At 36.4% G+C, this 16,840-nt stretch overlaps 1 protein-coding gene across 3 annotated transcripts in view; it reads left to right on the top strand.

Moving 5' to 3' along the window:
• arl15a (ADP-ribosylation factor-like 15a) overlaps positions 1-16,840 on the top strand; it is a 112,036-nt gene that overhangs the window by 48,136 nt on the left and 47,060 nt on the right. For all 3 annotated transcript variants that reach the window (XM_032578232.1, XM_032578231.1, XM_032578233.1), the window contains exon 4: positions 5,597-5,805. In XM_032578232.1, coding sequence (XP_032434123.1) covers positions 5,597-5,805 — 209 coding nt within the window. The remainder of the gene's footprint in view (positions 1-5,596; positions 5,806-16,840) is intronic.

The raw sequence follows: 16,840 nt of genomic DNA, 5'->3' as shown, positions 1-16,840 counted from the left end.
ATGAAGGGAGCCAGCTGCAAACCAAATGGTGTCTTGTTTTTTGTTTTTTGTTTTTTTTAGACCTTTTATTTATTTAGATAAACTACTTAGACAGTCCGTTTGTTGTGATTTCGCATTTGCGAAATTTTGTGAAAATCAACCCACATTCTTTCTCACTAATCCATGCTTGTGACTTTATTCCAATCTTTTCACAAAAATAGTCAAAACCGGATTTAAGTGACTCCTAACACTCACCTGAAGGTGATAGGTATTTCTTACTTTTACTCAGGGGTCATGTATTTTCCATCTGACTGGAATTATTGAACTGACTAAAACATCTGAAAACCATACGTTATTTTGACGAACTACAATCCACACACTAGACCATTTGGTGCAGAGAAGCACACATATTCAACTCCACACAGATCAATCAAAAAAAAAAAAGTCCCATCTTAGTAACATCTCTAATCTGAACTGAGTGTATCTCGCTATCCGGGATCTGACTGCATGTTGAAGAGTTATGGACAGGAACACTTGTGCAATAGGAGTCCATGCTACAGAATTTTCTTCAGCGACGTAGGGGTGAATGTTATTACCATTTTGTAAAGTGACGGGCAAAAATAGGTTATGATGGATTTTTTTATTTATTTTTTTTAACCTGTCAGTCAAAATGACATAACGAAAAAGTCTAGCCAAACCTCTGATTCTTCCATGCTTCTGCTTCAGCCTTACTTCAGCTGCAACCTTTAGTTCTCCACTGCAGTGAGGGAAAATTATTTTGCACACCTTGCAACAATTTACTGTACCAACAAAGGACATCTACAATTGACTTTTTCTTATGTAGATTTTGGAAGTGGTTTAATGAGGGGGGAAAAAAATCTTGCAAACATTTCTAATTGAGCACCAGAAAATCTGTGATTTTCTTTGCAAGAAATCACAAAAACAATCACAAAAAACCAAAATGAAATGGAAAGTTTTTCATTTTTAAGACAAAGTTTATTGGGTTGGATATTTCAGTAAGATAACAGAAGAGGTAGTATGTTAGTATTTAAAAAAATAGCTGACACATCATTGTTTATAAACTTTTTAAATCCATCGTGAGATAATGAGATTCACCAATGTTTTTTAGCTAAAAGGCACCCCCCTGCTTGCACAGTTATATAATGGAGCCACAACACATGTTTTATCTTACTTAGACTTAACTAAAAGTTAAGGCGCCCTTGCAACCATCATCTTGTACTATTGCCCCTTGCCCCCACATTTTAACCCAGCAGCTTAATATATCAAGTCAAGACAAGTGCAAAGTCTGTTGAAAACCGCTCTTTGAAACACTGACATACCTGACGACTTCACCTCATGGCGTGCAGTTCTTTTAGTGGCCAGATGATTGCAATGGAGTTCGTGTTTTTCCTATTTGTTCATGTAATTCTTCCAACGCAGTTAATTTATCACTGGAGAGCTGCTCATTATTTAATTTGTGCTGTCATGTGACGAATGAGATGATGAATCTTTCATTTCATGGTTCGCTTCTTCGAACAGTCAATAAGAAGCATGCCGTTCTCACTTCTCCAGTAGCATTTTTGGCATTTTCTTCCACTGATAATAAAAACCTACACTTTAAATGCATTTTCAAACAGTAATCAGATTCCTATTACCGGAAGAAAAAAAGATGCCCAAAAGATGAAAGATCTTAGTCACGATGTGCCTGTTTGATTAAAAGGATGCTGTGGCATGACATCATCCTCAGAAATCCTCCCTGTCAGACCATTAGGTGGCAGAAGCTGCCAACAAGATCCAGAAGCATGACAGACATTCCACCATTTCCAGGCAAAGACGAAACTTCCTAGACAATCTCTCAAGTGCCACTTTGTCTGATAGCTTTTCACTCCAGTGAGAGGTGCGAGTGGATTGACTGGGGGAGGAAACGGAGAAGGGAGGGGCGAGCATGAAGGGAAGGGAGGTAAATGTCAGTGAGAGGACTGTGTGATGTTTAAACATTTGACAGCCTCACAGCTCGTCATTTCTTGGCAGTTAGAATATTATGAGCAACTAAAAGACAAAACAACAGTTCACAAGATTATAAAGGAAGCAACCTCAGCGAACGGAGTAGGATCGTTTTGTCCAAATATGGTGCATTCCTCTGATAAGGATCATACTTGCGTGTGCAATGTGATGGGGCAATTTCTAAGACTACTCATCAAGCTTTTAGTTTAGCAGTCAACACAAAAAAAGAAAGTACTTTCTTGTGAGACAAGCAATGATCTTAGCAGAAAACAATCAGGCAGCTAAGCTAGTTAGCAAAAACTCTGCCGTGTCTGTTTTAGATTTTCACAAGTCTTCTCATTTTGCTTTGAAAGTTGATAGAAATGTGCTGAAGATCAGCAGCTGGCTTTGGTTACTTGCAACAGATTTGAGGGGAAAGCTCTTCCAGTGCTCAGAGAATGAGTGCCACTGAGGATATGGCCGTGCAAGACATGGTTCCTATTAGTTTAACTTGGATCTGAAAAGGTAATTTCTATCAGTGCTCAGTTATTTTTTCAGCTGTTTTTTCAATTTAATTTTGAAGTGAAATTACAAATTGTTATAGATGTAATACTGTATATTGCTAGTAAAAAAAAAAAGCGAGAAATGGGTGTGTGCAATAACATTATTGCAAAAAGCTGCTCCAATATTTGTAGTATGTGTCAAATTGACAGTTGTTGCTAATTTAAACTACATGTTTAACCTTTGACGAAACCAGTAACCTCATCATAATCATCAGATAATTATCAGATAATTTCAGATAATTTCACAAAGGAATTCAGCTGTACAGAATTATTTTAAAAAATTCCCTTTATCTGTGTTTCATTGCCATGACAAATAGACTTTGGGCTCATTTTGATTTTTCTGTTCATTAAGTGACTCTATGGGTTTTTCACTGGGACTGATATAGATTCAGGTGATTTCATACAAAGGATCATTGGAGCATTTCAGAGCATGGTGCTGAGATTACAGAACCAAGAGGCGTGGTTAATATTTTGATGCATAAACCTGAGCAGTATGTATAAAAATATATCGTGAGGATTTCCCCAAATCTGGGTGAGCTCTATGTCCTGGTCCTTTATTAAGTTGTCCAAATGTATTCAGCACTTTAAATACAATAAAACTGTGCATCACATTCTGCCAACACAGTTTCCCTGTTCATATTAATGCATATTAATGTATATTTGGTGTTTGAATTGTTAAAATAGGCTGTTATAAGAGGTTTTTTTTGGTATAGACAAGTAGTGAGGGTTGCACGTAAAGAGTGAAAGGCATTTATTTTTAATTTAAACTTTTTTTTATGTAAAGCTATGTGATGAACAATATTGTTTTCCCTGAGATTTGTAAAAAAAAAAGTTTTAAAAAGCCTTATAAAGTTAATAATATAGACTTTGGGAACTGCATGAATAGCTTTACTTGTTTTGAACAATATCAAAACATATTTTCTCTTATGATTTTACTGGACCTGGATTTATCACTTGTTTTAACAAGCAAGAATATCTGCTTTGAAAGAGTTTAATCTCCTAATTTGGCCATAAACTATATAGTTGTGACTGCAACTTTTCTTTGCTGATTTTTTTTTTTTAGATGACTAATACTTTTAAAGATAGATACCTGCATATGACTGCTGATATAACAAGTCAAAGAAGAAACAAAGGGAGTTTTGGTGTGGTAACAAGTCTAAGAAAATGTATTTTCTAACTGTACATACAGCCATATGGTTTCTAAAGAGGACTGAAATTTTCCATAAAAGAAAAGCCGGAAAAACTTGAGATAAAAACTTTTTGGTGCTCTGTTGGAAGGTTGTGTTAAAGACCTCAGAGGACTTGCCACAGTTCTCCTTTGGATTTAGACTGTCTCTGTGGCTTCTGTCTCCTTTTATAATCCCAGATTGACTCCATGATGTTGAGAGTAAGGCTCGGTGGGGGCCACACCATCTGTTGCAGAACATCTTGTTCTCCTTGTCTATATAACTCTGCTTTTGCGAACTCAATTTATTAGATGCAGAATGAGTATTTTTAATTAAAAACTACATATTTTAATTGGAGCTAGATCAAACTTCATTTACTTGAACATGTAGTGCTTGTGAAAGTATTTATATCCTTTGAGATTTTTCACATTTTGTCACATGACAATTGCTGATTTCACTTTTCTATATTTAGAAAGAGTGCATAACAGTGAAGCTGAAATAAACAATATCATAAATGTTTTTTAAAATCTGAAAAGTGTGACCTGTACTTGTATTTTCTTTCTGATGCCCCTAAAAAATCCAGCACAAACATTTTACTCCTAATGAGATAATAGTTTTTATATGTGTTATTTAATCTCAGTAAAATCTGAGGCCTCCGGTTTTTTGTTTGTTTGTTTTTTTAGAGCATAATAGTGACCAGCATCATCAGGAAGATGACGTAACAGAGCAGACAAGTCGAGGAGAAATTAATGAAGAAGTTTAAAGTGGGATTAAATTTATCACTAGCTTTTAGTACTGATTTCTTAACCAGAAAAATCAGAAAATGGAACACATCTGCAAACCTATCCAACACCTCTTAAACTGGGAAAGGTTGGCAAGCAGATGACGCCAAACGCAGCCAAGAGGAAACATTGTTGTTTTGGAGGAGATGCAGAAATACAACAGAACAGCTTAAATTAAAGCAAACACATGTGTATGGCCCAGTCCAAGCACAGAGCAGTTAGAATCTGTGGTAAGACTTAAACATTGCTGTTAATAAGTGTTCTTTCGATGTTACAACTCTTAAAATTCTTATTTTAGAAATATTCAGAAAACAATCATTTTTTCTTTTTGCTCCCACTTATAGACTGCTCTGTATGGGTTGTATGACATCAAATCAAATAAAATCTGTAGAGTTGTGCTTGTAATGTGACAGAATGTAAAATAAAGTTAAGTTGGTATGAATACATTTACAATGTGATGAGATGTCTGTATTTTTCAATAAAATTAACTACACTAAGTCAAAAGACAGGATGCAGATGGCAGCTCTACCTTAAAACTTCAAGACAATAAAGTTTGCAATGAATCATTATTATTTGATGTTTTTTCTAAAAATGTTAATAGTTGTTGTTTTTTTATTTCAGTTTTTTTTTATTAAATACATTCCAGGTCAGAAAACCACATAAAACATTTAGATGTTCAGAGTTCAGCACATTACACCTGTGGAAAAGGTCAAAATTAACAGAACAAACTGTAAAAGACCTGAAAAACATTAACCTTTTATTGTCATTATATGCAAGAAAGGTTGTACCAACTGCCTGGTGTGAAGTTTGGGGTTAGAACTTAATAAAAACCAGCAGCAAATCTGCTGCTGGTTTTTTTTTATTTTTATTTTGGAACAGTTTTTACTGCTTTAGTTTAATAAGACGTCTACAGAGGTGAAAATGTCTCGAGATGTTAACCTGTTAGTATCCAAGTGTTCCTGTTCTTGTATAAGCATTTAAATATTACCTGATAATTTAGAAAACGTGTGAATTCATGTCACAAGCTCATGTCACACTAATTATCAGAATTAGTGTAACCTTGAGCAGCTGCGATCCCATGTTAGTAAACACACCGATTTACCGGTCTTCAATGTGTCTACAGGAGCTGACAACATCAAGAAATATTGGAGTCGCTACTACCAGGGGTCACAGGGTGTAATCTTCGTACTGGATAGCGCATCATCAGACGAGGACCTTGAGGCAGCGCGGAATGAGCTCCATTCAGCTCTGCAGCACCCTCAGCTCTGCACGCTGCCGTTCCTCATCCTCGCCAATCACCAGGACAAGCCTGCAGCAAGAGCGCCAAATCAGGTGAACTGGACTGTTTCCTCTTGTTGCTGCTGGTTCTTCTCCTATGCACAAACTTTATTTTGTCTTTTACATATACATTCTCCCCCTACTACACATTTGAAAGGAAGACTATATCATGCATATCTTGGAAGTTATATTAGAGTAACATCAATGTTGCACATTTTTGGTGCCCTTTGGCACAAGTTCAATGTGCAGTATTGCCTTAACGTTAAATTTGTTGGCACAGAAAAATCAATTTGGATTGTTTTAGAGAAAATATGATTACCTGTCTTGTATATTAAGCTGCTAAACACAGTGTTTTGGACTCTCTCAAGGTTAGTTGCATCCGTGTAAGGCACTGTAATTAGAGATTTTCAAAACAATTCTCAAAGATTATCTGTAGATGGAAAAAATATCATGCCTACACTCTGAACAAGAAGGCCTTGAACAAGAACTTTCAAGTCCTTTTTAGGGGCACTTATTAAATACAGCAGAGTAAAGTTTAGTTTCTTACGCGACAGTGAGTACTGAAATGTTTGCCAAAGCTCCTAAGGTTTAGTGGCATAATTATAATCAATTTAATTCCCTCTCGCTAATTTCTGTTCCAACTGTTGATTCAAATTGCTCATTGGTATGAATGTGGAAGGATGATTGTTTTTAAACCAAAGCTTGAAGGTGCAGGAACTTGTTGCTTCCTCTAGGGATTTGTTGTCTGCATAGACAAGAGATTAACAAAATTAATAAATTTTCAAGGTTTTACGCTCGTTTTTGTACTATTTTTACAATAGCTTTTTATACCTTACGTAACCTTTTGAGCAGTGTTGTATAAAGTACTGAAATCTCAGAGTCAAGTAAAAGTACAAGTACCTCTCCAAAATATGACTTTGGTAAAAGTCGAAGTCACTGACTGAAATGTTACTTGAGTAAAAGTCTTAAAGTATCTGAAACTTCTTGTACTTAAGTATGGAAATTACTGTAAAAATGGATGTACTCAAGTAATGTAATGAAAAGTACAAGTAAAAAGTAAAACAAAGCAAATGCAGTTTGAATGACATTTTTTATATTTTGGTAAACTTGTCAAATACACTTAAAATAATGTACACAACCAAATGCAGGCAAAATTAAACCTGCTAATAGATATACCTGCAGGCATCATTTAGTTAAGAAAATTAGGTGCTTTACCTATAGCACAAGGTTAACTTAACCTGCTTTACAACTGAACCAGCTTCTTAGTATACCCTCCAGGACAGAAAATACAAAGTTTTTGTAAGCCTTAAGTTTTCCCTTCAAGTAAGGTCAGTGCTGAAAATGAGAAAAATAAATAGTACAGAAAATGCGGCCAACATGAAGAAAAAGAGCTGTTACGATTACTCTACTTCACAAATCAGTGAATCAGTCAATGCTACAGTCAGTAGGTGGTGCACACAACTGGTCATTATGCAAAAGAAAAAAAGAATTGGGAGGGAAATGCAGCTTATTGGCATCTGTAAACCTGGTTTTGAACTTGCATGCCTTTCCTATATTCGTTAAATTTAGTCTAAATTGCTATTGCTATGGCTTCTGTCCCCCCTTGAACAGAGGAGTCTAGGTAGCCTGCTACAGTCAACATTAGGCCTAAGCTAAATACACCACGTGTGGAACTGAAACAATGCCAAACAAAGTTCATTTATGGTCAAGATTTCACAATACAGTAGTGTCTAGTGACCAAGCTATAGTTACTGAAACAGGAGGATTATAACCATTTCATAAGAAGTTACCTCGATGTGTTTCTTCAAGTTGGACGGGGAGTTTTTGTAAGATAGAATTTCCATGTGACTGCTACTGATTGCGAGACTTGCTTTGTGTTTAATGGGAGAAGCGAAACAGGTGTATCCTAATTAAAAGTAAAGAAATCAAGAAATGGCAAAAAATGTGGAATGAAGATAAGAAAGGAAGAAGATTATATGAAGTACAAAAGTCAGTTTGAATTCGAAGCATTAATGAACGAAACAGAAGAGAAGAAATAATAATTAGTAGATTAAGAGTAGGTCATACCTACTTAAATGACATGCTTTATAAAATAGGGAGGAAAAATAATGATAAATGTGAGAGATGTGGAGAGAAAGAAAATGTAGAACACATATTGATGAACTGTAAGTCAAATGAACTCGAAAGGGAAGAATTAAAGAGAATAGTTAGAAATATGGGGCATGAATGGAATCTTAAAGGTATATTAGGAAATGAAGGAAACATAACAGATATTCACAAATTAAGGAAAGCATTGTTTATTTATCTTAAGAATACAAAATTAAAAAGTAGAATTTAATAGATATGAAGTAATGCTTCTACACACTCATGTACAGTAGGTGGCGGTATGCACCTTAAAGTTGCTTGTGATCCGCCATAATAGAAAAGAAGAAGAAGAAGAAGTATCCTATTGGTGGTGATGAACAAGCCCAGGCACTTTGTTCGGTAGCCTGCTTGCTACTTGCTAATCAGTAGGTGGGGTCAAAACACTTGCGTTTCTCTCTCTCGCTTTTTTGTAACGAGTAACTAAACCACACATTGAAAATGTATCGGAGTAAAAGTACGCAATTAAGTTCGGAAATATAGTGAAGTAAAAGTGAAAGTCATCAAAAATTTTCATACTCCAGGAAAGTATGAAGTACTCCAAAATATACTTAAGTAAAGTAGTGAAGTATTTTTACTTCGTTACTATACAACACTGCTTTTGAGTGTTCTGCAACTGTTAATTTCCACTTCAGACACAATTCAAAGACATGTTCTATTAAAACATCTATTTGCCAAATTCCAAACTCCCATTCCTCCCCGTAAGTGTTTTCTTTCTTAAAAATGTATTTTATGGTATAGAAACCTTTTAAGTGTCTCTTTTTCTTAAATAGCAAAAGTAAGGAGACGTTTCTTAACGAAACAACAGTGTGATCTAGTTGAATAAGTTATGTCTGACATTACACTCATTCTTCCTCAAAAAGAATTGGTTCCTTAACCGAGTAAACAAACCAGACATGTCAGGAATGAAGGCTTAAAGCAGGGATAGGTTACACAGCAGTATACCAAGCTTTGAATGAAACACAGAGCACTGTGGAGTTCATCACTTGAAAAATAAAAAAACATGCTGCTGGCTTGACTAATCAGAGTATCTACCAAGAGGCCCAAAGTACCGCCAAAAACCACAACTCAGGCAGGATAATCTGTTGATTGGACAGCTATTAGTTATTAACACCTCAAATCTGGCCTTTGTGGTAGAGTAGCAAGAAAAAAGTTGTTAAATGAAAGCCAAAAAAAATCATGTTTGCAATTTGCTGCAAGATACATGGGGAACCTTTTGGCGTACATGCAAGCCAGTCCTGTTAGTTTCCAAAAGACTGGCTCTGATGTTCACCTTGGAGCAGGACAACTATCTTAAACATACAGCCAGAGCTTTAATGGACTGGTTAAATCAAATCCTATATTTTAATGGGCTAAACAAAGTCTAAACCTAAGATAAATTGAGACTCCAACTGATCTGACCGAACTTAAGCTCATTTTCTAAAGAAATTTTTGTATGTGTTTTTTTTCTGCCCTCCTTTCTGTTTTCCCATCAAGCTCTACCAATAATTCCCTTTTAGAATGAGCCCTTTGTTGTTGGATGTTATGTCTAGCGTTCCCTGAACAGTTGCTCACACATGTGTCTGTAACCTCACTTTCCTGCACTCTCACAAACTCCGCCATGCAAACCTATCTACACACAAGCATCATCTGCAGGCCTATTGAATGTTTTAGATGGATAGCTCTGAAGGATGCCTGGAGAGAAGGCCATCTGTATTCCCCAGCCTGGACGACCAGTGTAGCTGTTTTACAGTAATGTGAAATCTGCGATGGGAAACAGGAGAGAGAGGTTATATTCCAGATTCTGTTGTGACTCTAAACGCTTAATCCCCCTGATATAGTTCATATGACTTTAAGTAATTATTATAGACATTATGTTCTTGAGCAAAAGCCACAATAGTTATGGAAACCCCCCAATCTTGTTCTATTTCATAAAGCAGCCTACTTTAAGCTCGGCAAGACTGTTCTTTTGTTGTTCGACGTTAATGTAGTCAAATAATGCCGTCTGAGCCCCCCACATTAACCACTGGTCTTACCATGATGTTTCCTCTGGCATATTTTATTTCATCAGTCTTAGGAAGTATTGACTTTGCAGTACAGTTCACAAACACTGCTGACATGTGAGTCTACATATCCATGATGGATTGGCTGTTAGGCTGGTAATTCATGACATCAACACATCATGAAAAAGCCCCGTTAAAGTTTGTACTGAAAGTTGAGTTACGCCTAATTTAATACAGTCTTCATCTTTGATAATAGATGCTACTACTAAGTCCACTTCCTATTAGAATTACAACCGAACGATCCTCTCAGGATGTTTAGCGGTTACCAATTGTACACATCCAATGACCACATAAAGCACTCGTCTGTCTCTATCATGATGTCACTTATAGGCCATGAGGAGAGCAACAACAGCGTTACTCAAGCATTTTGTTAAAGAAAGGATGGGATAAATGTCGTTATTACACCTTTTGTTCCTGTTGAACACTTTATCTTCTGACTCATGCCTTGTCACTGAAAGAACCTCATGTTCAGTGAGTCATGGATGATCTTTTCTTATATGAAAAAAAAAATTTGACAAACTGTAAAAGATATCATTGTCTCCAGATCGGTTTCTTCTTTTTGTTTAGTAACTTCAATAAAGCATAGTAGAAAACAACAAAGCAAGTACTTTTGTCAGTGTAAATTAATTTCACAGTGGTGTGAAAAAGTATCTCCTTTCCATCCTTTTACTTTGCCTACAGATGAGCAAGTTTTAATCAGACAAAGATAAACTGACTAAATACAAAATTAAGTATTTAAATTACGGTACTATTTCCTTTATTGAAGGAAGACATTGTTCAAACCAATGTTGCCTTTCTTGAAATATAATTAACACATTTGACCAATTTTTCTTTTCATTTCACTCACCAAACCCATGCTTGAATACAACCAGACTTGTAGAATCAAGAAACTACCTAAGTAGGACTTGTCTGACAACATGAAGTAGGCCAAAAGATCACAAAAACTATGACATCAATGGTAGATCTAAAGCAAAGTCGACTTGGGTTATTTAGCAAGATAATAATCTTGCAAGATAATAGTCTGTCTCTAAATGACTCCAAAATGAAGCAAAATCACAGTTTTGGACTGGCCTAGTCAAAGTCTGGACTTATTGTAATCAAGATGTGGTATATGGCCTTAAAAAGTAAATTTGTGCTTGTGAATTGTGCAATATTGTTGAATTAAAATAAGTCTGCAAAGAAGAGTGGGCCAAATTCACCAATTACTTTTTCAAATGGCACCAGATTAATTTGTAAAAAAAAAAAAAAAAAAAAAAACTTTCTGCAATTTTCTCTTTTATGAACCTACATTTCCATTTATTCGGGTAGTCTGAAATATGCAAGTTTGATATCCAGGACATACAGAGGCTTTTAATTGCTATTCCTCTAATGTTTAACAACACTTTGATCTTGTAATTTAGGCCTATACATACTCTTGCTGAATCTACTAATTCAATAATTTAAAACCTGTTGGACTCTGATGAAAGACTATTCTGCTTGCCTAAGTTGTGTAAACGCCTCTGTCCAGATAACTGAAGTTCCCTTAAACTCAAATAAAAAAAACAAAACTGCAACCCACAGTTTTATTGCTACACACAGAATGGCATTGAAATATGAACACTTGACTTAAATTTTTATGTGGTATTAAAAAGTGAGTTGAAATATTTGGAGCCACTTTCTGTATTCCTGAATGTCATTTTCATTGCATTTTGGAATCGGTTCACCGATGAGGCTACATGACATCAATATGGAAGTGATTTTTGTTGCAAATACTCCTTCCTTGTCGAGCTCTGTGGATCAGTAGAACCAGCAGCTGCTTTGCAGGTTCTTGTTTCTTGTGAATGTTGACAAGCACCACCCAAGAAACAAGGTCACATTTTAGCAGGTCTGAATTCTTTTGGCAGCTCTTTTGGCGATGGCACGGTTCACAAATGACGCAACCATGCTGACCCTCCCCTCATAGCAACAACTCTGTTCATAGAACAAGGCGGCTTATTTCCCCAAGCAAGCACACATGGTTGGTTTTCCTGGTGAACTTTTCTGCAGAGCTTCTTGTTCACTTGGGGTGTTTCTGGCGCTCGTATAGACCTGTTGCTGGGAGAGGGTGGCAGTAAGGCTGATGGTAATGGGCCTCACTGGGGCCCTGTGTGCTGGAGCAAGTGTTTTTTAGGAGCAGCGTTTGGTCTGGAGGAGGCAGAAGAAAACGTGGGACCAAAATTCCTTGTTGACATCAATCTCCTGCCGTTGGGGGGCCCAAGGAAGCTGGGGAGGAGTAGAGGGGAGGTCACCCTGTTGATATAACACCTCAACAAAGCAGGTCTGTTTGTGTGGTGGGGGCCTAATGGACTGCACGCATGAGAGGCTCTTGTTTTAGAAAATGCTATCGGTATCGTGAACAGCGTTAGAGGTCTTTTCGGTTCTGTTGGCATTTGAGTTATCTGAAGAAGAGATAGAAGACAGAATGAAAGTGATGATGCACGCCGTGATGGGTGGAAAAACAATGTACTGAGTCATATTGCTAAATGTGGGAGTCAAGAAACAACAACCCCACAGTGCACTGAGGAAAAACGGTCAAGCTGTAACTTCTAACCTTGAAAGCTACAAGAACAGCCTCATTCCCGGACTGAAGACAGACACCGAAACATTGTCATTTAGATGATTTAATACACTTTTTTTTTTCCATTTCCCCTCTCGCTCTTTTTTTTTTCTTTTTACACTTTTAGTCTTTTACTCTCTCCCTCTCACACACTCATACACACACAGAACGTAAGTCAGTCCAGTTCTTAACAATCCATTTATGCTTTCTGTCATTGTAAGGAAAGCAGTGCCTGGTAGAAATTGGAGCACATCTGTTTTGAGTGTACCCAAACTGAATCTGATGTTACTTATTCATCATGACGGTGTCACTTCACACTGATGAGCTTCGTTTTGTACAAAGGTGATACATTTTTTTTGCGGAATTAAGTCAGTTACAGTAACTTTGTGTTAATCCAATTGTTTTTTAAACAATTGTTCCAGCTTTTTGCTTCATTTTGTGTAAAAATCAAATACATTTTTACCTTTTGTACTAACCACTTTTTTGGTCCTCTCAGTGGGAGGGTGGGCAGAAATCTATATTCAAGTAGGCGTGTGCTGGCACAACACTGCTGGTATCATTTGTTTCATATTTGTTCTGTGCCTTCAGCTGATCCTGTGATTAAATTTCCTGATGGAGTAAATATTTTCTTTTGGCTGCTGCTGAAGTCTGTTGAAAGAAGTCAAATCAAGTCATAAGCACATTCTACCATTTGTTTTTTCAAGATCTGCATTGCAAAATTCTGCTGTGGGCTTGAAGCAAAGACTCTGGGACATCCAGTTCTAATGTAAAGCACTTTCCCCATAAATGTTTTTTCTATTATTCTGTGCCTTTAGTGCCTCCATGTAGGATTTTTTGTGGCATAATGCCTTTTACAAGTTTATATAATCAGTACAACTCATGGTAGATGAATGGAGATATGGTCCATACTTATGCTGGGCAGAGTAGAAAGTATGAACGTGACTTCATCTACAATCTGTGGTCACACATCCATACTGTGGATGTATGAATGTGACACACACATGCTGAAAGGGTGACAGACGGTGGGAAAAGCATCATGCATGTCTTGAATTGCCATCTGATGAGTGGTGAAGTGAAATTTAGCATCTGCACTGACCAGATTAAGTCATCTTTGGCTGGATGCCATGCTGCAAACCATTTAGCTCTTTGGTTTAGTACTTAGTTTTATTCTCTTTTAAACACTCTTTTAAATCCATTTCTTTTATTCAAACTGTAAGACTTTCTTTTATTTGTATCTTCTCACATTTAGGTTTCACTATAGTGATTTAGATTAATAACAATTCAGTCTTGCCTGAAAGGATAGTTGCTTCAAATGTAGAAAATGTTTAAAAATGTGAAAATGATAATTTCCAGACTTTTCTGCTTATAATGTGGGATCTATTCTTTTAATTTAGTTTCAGCTTTTAGTAGATGGTATGCTTTCCTACCAAAAAAATATCCAGACTTTGATAAGGTTTTGTGAATGCGTGTGGGTGAATCTGTTATGGTCTCTTTAAACAGACATTTGGGGCCACATTTGGAACAAAAACAAGACTGATCACCAAAAGAGCAGGATAGCCACAATCAAACATTTCAGTGACAGCATATTGATCTGGGGTTACTTCATTTGGCACCTTTAATCAAGGTGGATAAATAAAGATGTCCTTAAAGCAGTTAAGGCTGACCCAGAACTGTTAGGAGCCTATTAATTAGCTGAAGGTGAAGAAGGATTTCATTTTCCAGCAACATAATGAGTCCAAACATGTCCAAATCAACTAAATAGTTGCTTAGTTTATAAAAACCTAGTGTTGGACTGGCTAAGCTGAGTCCATAACTGAATCTCAAGAGTTGTTCTAATCATTGTTTTGGTTTGCAGAGCTCCTGCAAAAACTAGTGGGCAAATATTACCAAGTCTAGGTATAGTTTGCTGATAGATGCCCACCAAAGAATGCTGGTATTCTGAAATTGAGTTATATGTTTAACCAAAGTTTTGGTTTATGGGTGTAGTTTAAGAAGACTTTGTTTATTTTACTTTTTAAGTTTATCTCTCAGTTCGCAATTTATTTGGTTACACTGGACTCATACCGTATTCTAACAGGAGCCTAGATCCAAATGTTTTATGGAATTAAACTATCTGTTTAAAAATTGACTGGCTATCTACAGGACGTAAAGCTCAGACACTGATGACCTCAGTGTATTGACACCTTTCTTGCATTGTCATAGACTGAGTGGATGTGAGCCGTCCCTTAGAATTTTTTCAGTTTTTTTTATTGCAGACAGAAAAATGAATAGAATCTCAGGCGTTACCAACTTTGGACTCTGTTCAGAAAAACAAAAAAACTATATGGGGTTCATTGGATTCCCAGGTGAGTGGATATCCCAAGTGTCCCAAGAGAGGATGACCAGAAGAGTGTTGAAGAGTGTGAAGAATAATGGCCACTTCAGGGCCCTTCATGCACAGAGGTCAAAGTCTGGGCAGTGTAGTCTGATAGTGGAGCGTCTGCAGAAAAAGTGTAAGCATCTTGGCTATACACACACTTATTTCTGTTTTGTAGTGGTATTGTAATAGATGATTGCAGTGGATCCCAGATTCAACTGTTTGCAGATTATTCTGGCACATAATTCCTCAGTATTTGTGAAAAGTTTCGCTATTTGCATTTTTTCCCCCCCTAAAACATGAAAGAAAATTCAACTTGGGAAGTCAAAGTACCTGGGTGCAATGCTCTTGACATACTATTAGCTGACTTATGCAAAGCAGCCAATCCAGGAGCAGCATTCATTTACCTTCCTGCTTATTTGGTGTACCCCCTAGAGCGGTGATAAAGAAGACTGCGAATGTTAGCTTTTTCTGTAGTAAGGCTATACATAGTGTTGTGTATTATTTATTAATGAAAATAATGATCACCTAATCACCTAGGTCTGGGCTGTTTTGTTTGTTTGTACAGTCACTTAACATTTATTTTTATTTTCAAAAAACTGATTTCATTTTCAAGGTAATATCTTTTGCTTCTTTTCCCTGTACAGTCCTGCAACAGTGTGCCATCATAAGCAGGATATGTACATATAAACAATGAGAGATTTTGGCTACTCCAAAATAATGTCAGCATATACTTAATCCAAAGAAATATTTATATAGGATAAATCATTTTTATCTAGACATTGACCTAAGTGATTATTTACAGAAGTTAAAAGTGGTGGACTATGGAGAGACAAAGTCAGACTCATTCTCTGGAATTACAGCTTGAATTACATGATCAGATTAAACATATAGCAAAATATTTCCTTTTTACGGTTGCTTTTGCAAAAAGAAAAAGAAATGTAGCATCATTGGACATGCCAATGTTTTTTGTGTTTTATTATTGCATACTTTTGGCTAGGTTTACTGCAAATGAAATAAAAATAAAATTTCTACAGGTTTTGTATCATGTGGTGGATTTATATGTTTGTCTTTCAGACGCTTCCAAACTAATTTAACCAATCCAAGTCTCCTTGACATTTTCTTGTGCCATTGACTCACTTTCAGAATGCATCATTTGGAAAACTTTATATTTGCCAGCTTTTAATCGCTCTCTCTTTCTTCCTTACTGTCCAGTGCTGCATTGCAAACAGTACATTAAATGGGTATTAATCAAATAGATATTCTTCTGCAGTAATGATCTCAGTATGACTGGCAGAAATTACTGCTTACACTTCACCTTCTTGTCTTTACATCACTGTTGACAATGAGCCAAAAGCAAAGAAAAAAACTTCAACCACTGCAGTCATTTGACTTTTGACTGATTGGTAGTTGAGCCCTGATGTTTCTCTTTACTGACTCTCACTCAGTGGAGTGTGTTTATAGGCAGTCGGTCTTGATTATCCATTTGTGTACAGAAATGTGAATTAAAGAGCTGATAAAATTGTACTTTTAGTGCTTGCACCTTCTTTTAGTCTAATCTCGGATCCTCAAAGCAGAAAACTTTTTACATTTTTGTATTTAATCTGTAAACATTTACTAAGTTACTTATGTTTTACCATTTCTTTTAAGTCTTAAATACTCTTTTGAAATATGTTGATTGTTTGATTTGTTTTTAATGTGGTGAAGGATACACACATGAGGCATATTTTCATAGTATTCATAATATATCTATTGATGTGATTGAGTTTAGCCTTTTAATATTTGAGATTTGACCCCAGTAGGCGTGTTTGACTTGCCCTCACCGAAGCTGTCAGTGACAGCTAAGGACGAGGCCACCTTCAGAGATTAAGAAGGTGGCTGGATCATGATGTGGGGAAGTAATATTTAGCCAGCCTTTTTGTCTCTATTATCAGGCTTTCTGAAATGAAGTGGGTGGAGTGGGGGGTCATGGTG

The sequence above is a fragment of the Xiphophorus hellerii genome, chromosome 12 (genome assembly GCF_003331165.1).
Source record: "Xiphophorus hellerii strain 12219 chromosome 12, Xiphophorus_hellerii-4.1, whole genome shotgun sequence".
Lineage (NCBI taxonomy): Eukaryota > Metazoa > Chordata > Actinopteri > Cyprinodontiformes > Poeciliidae > Xiphophorus > Xiphophorus hellerii.
Note: the sequence above shows the minus strand (reverse complement) of the source record. Positions and strands in the feature narration are given on the sequence as shown.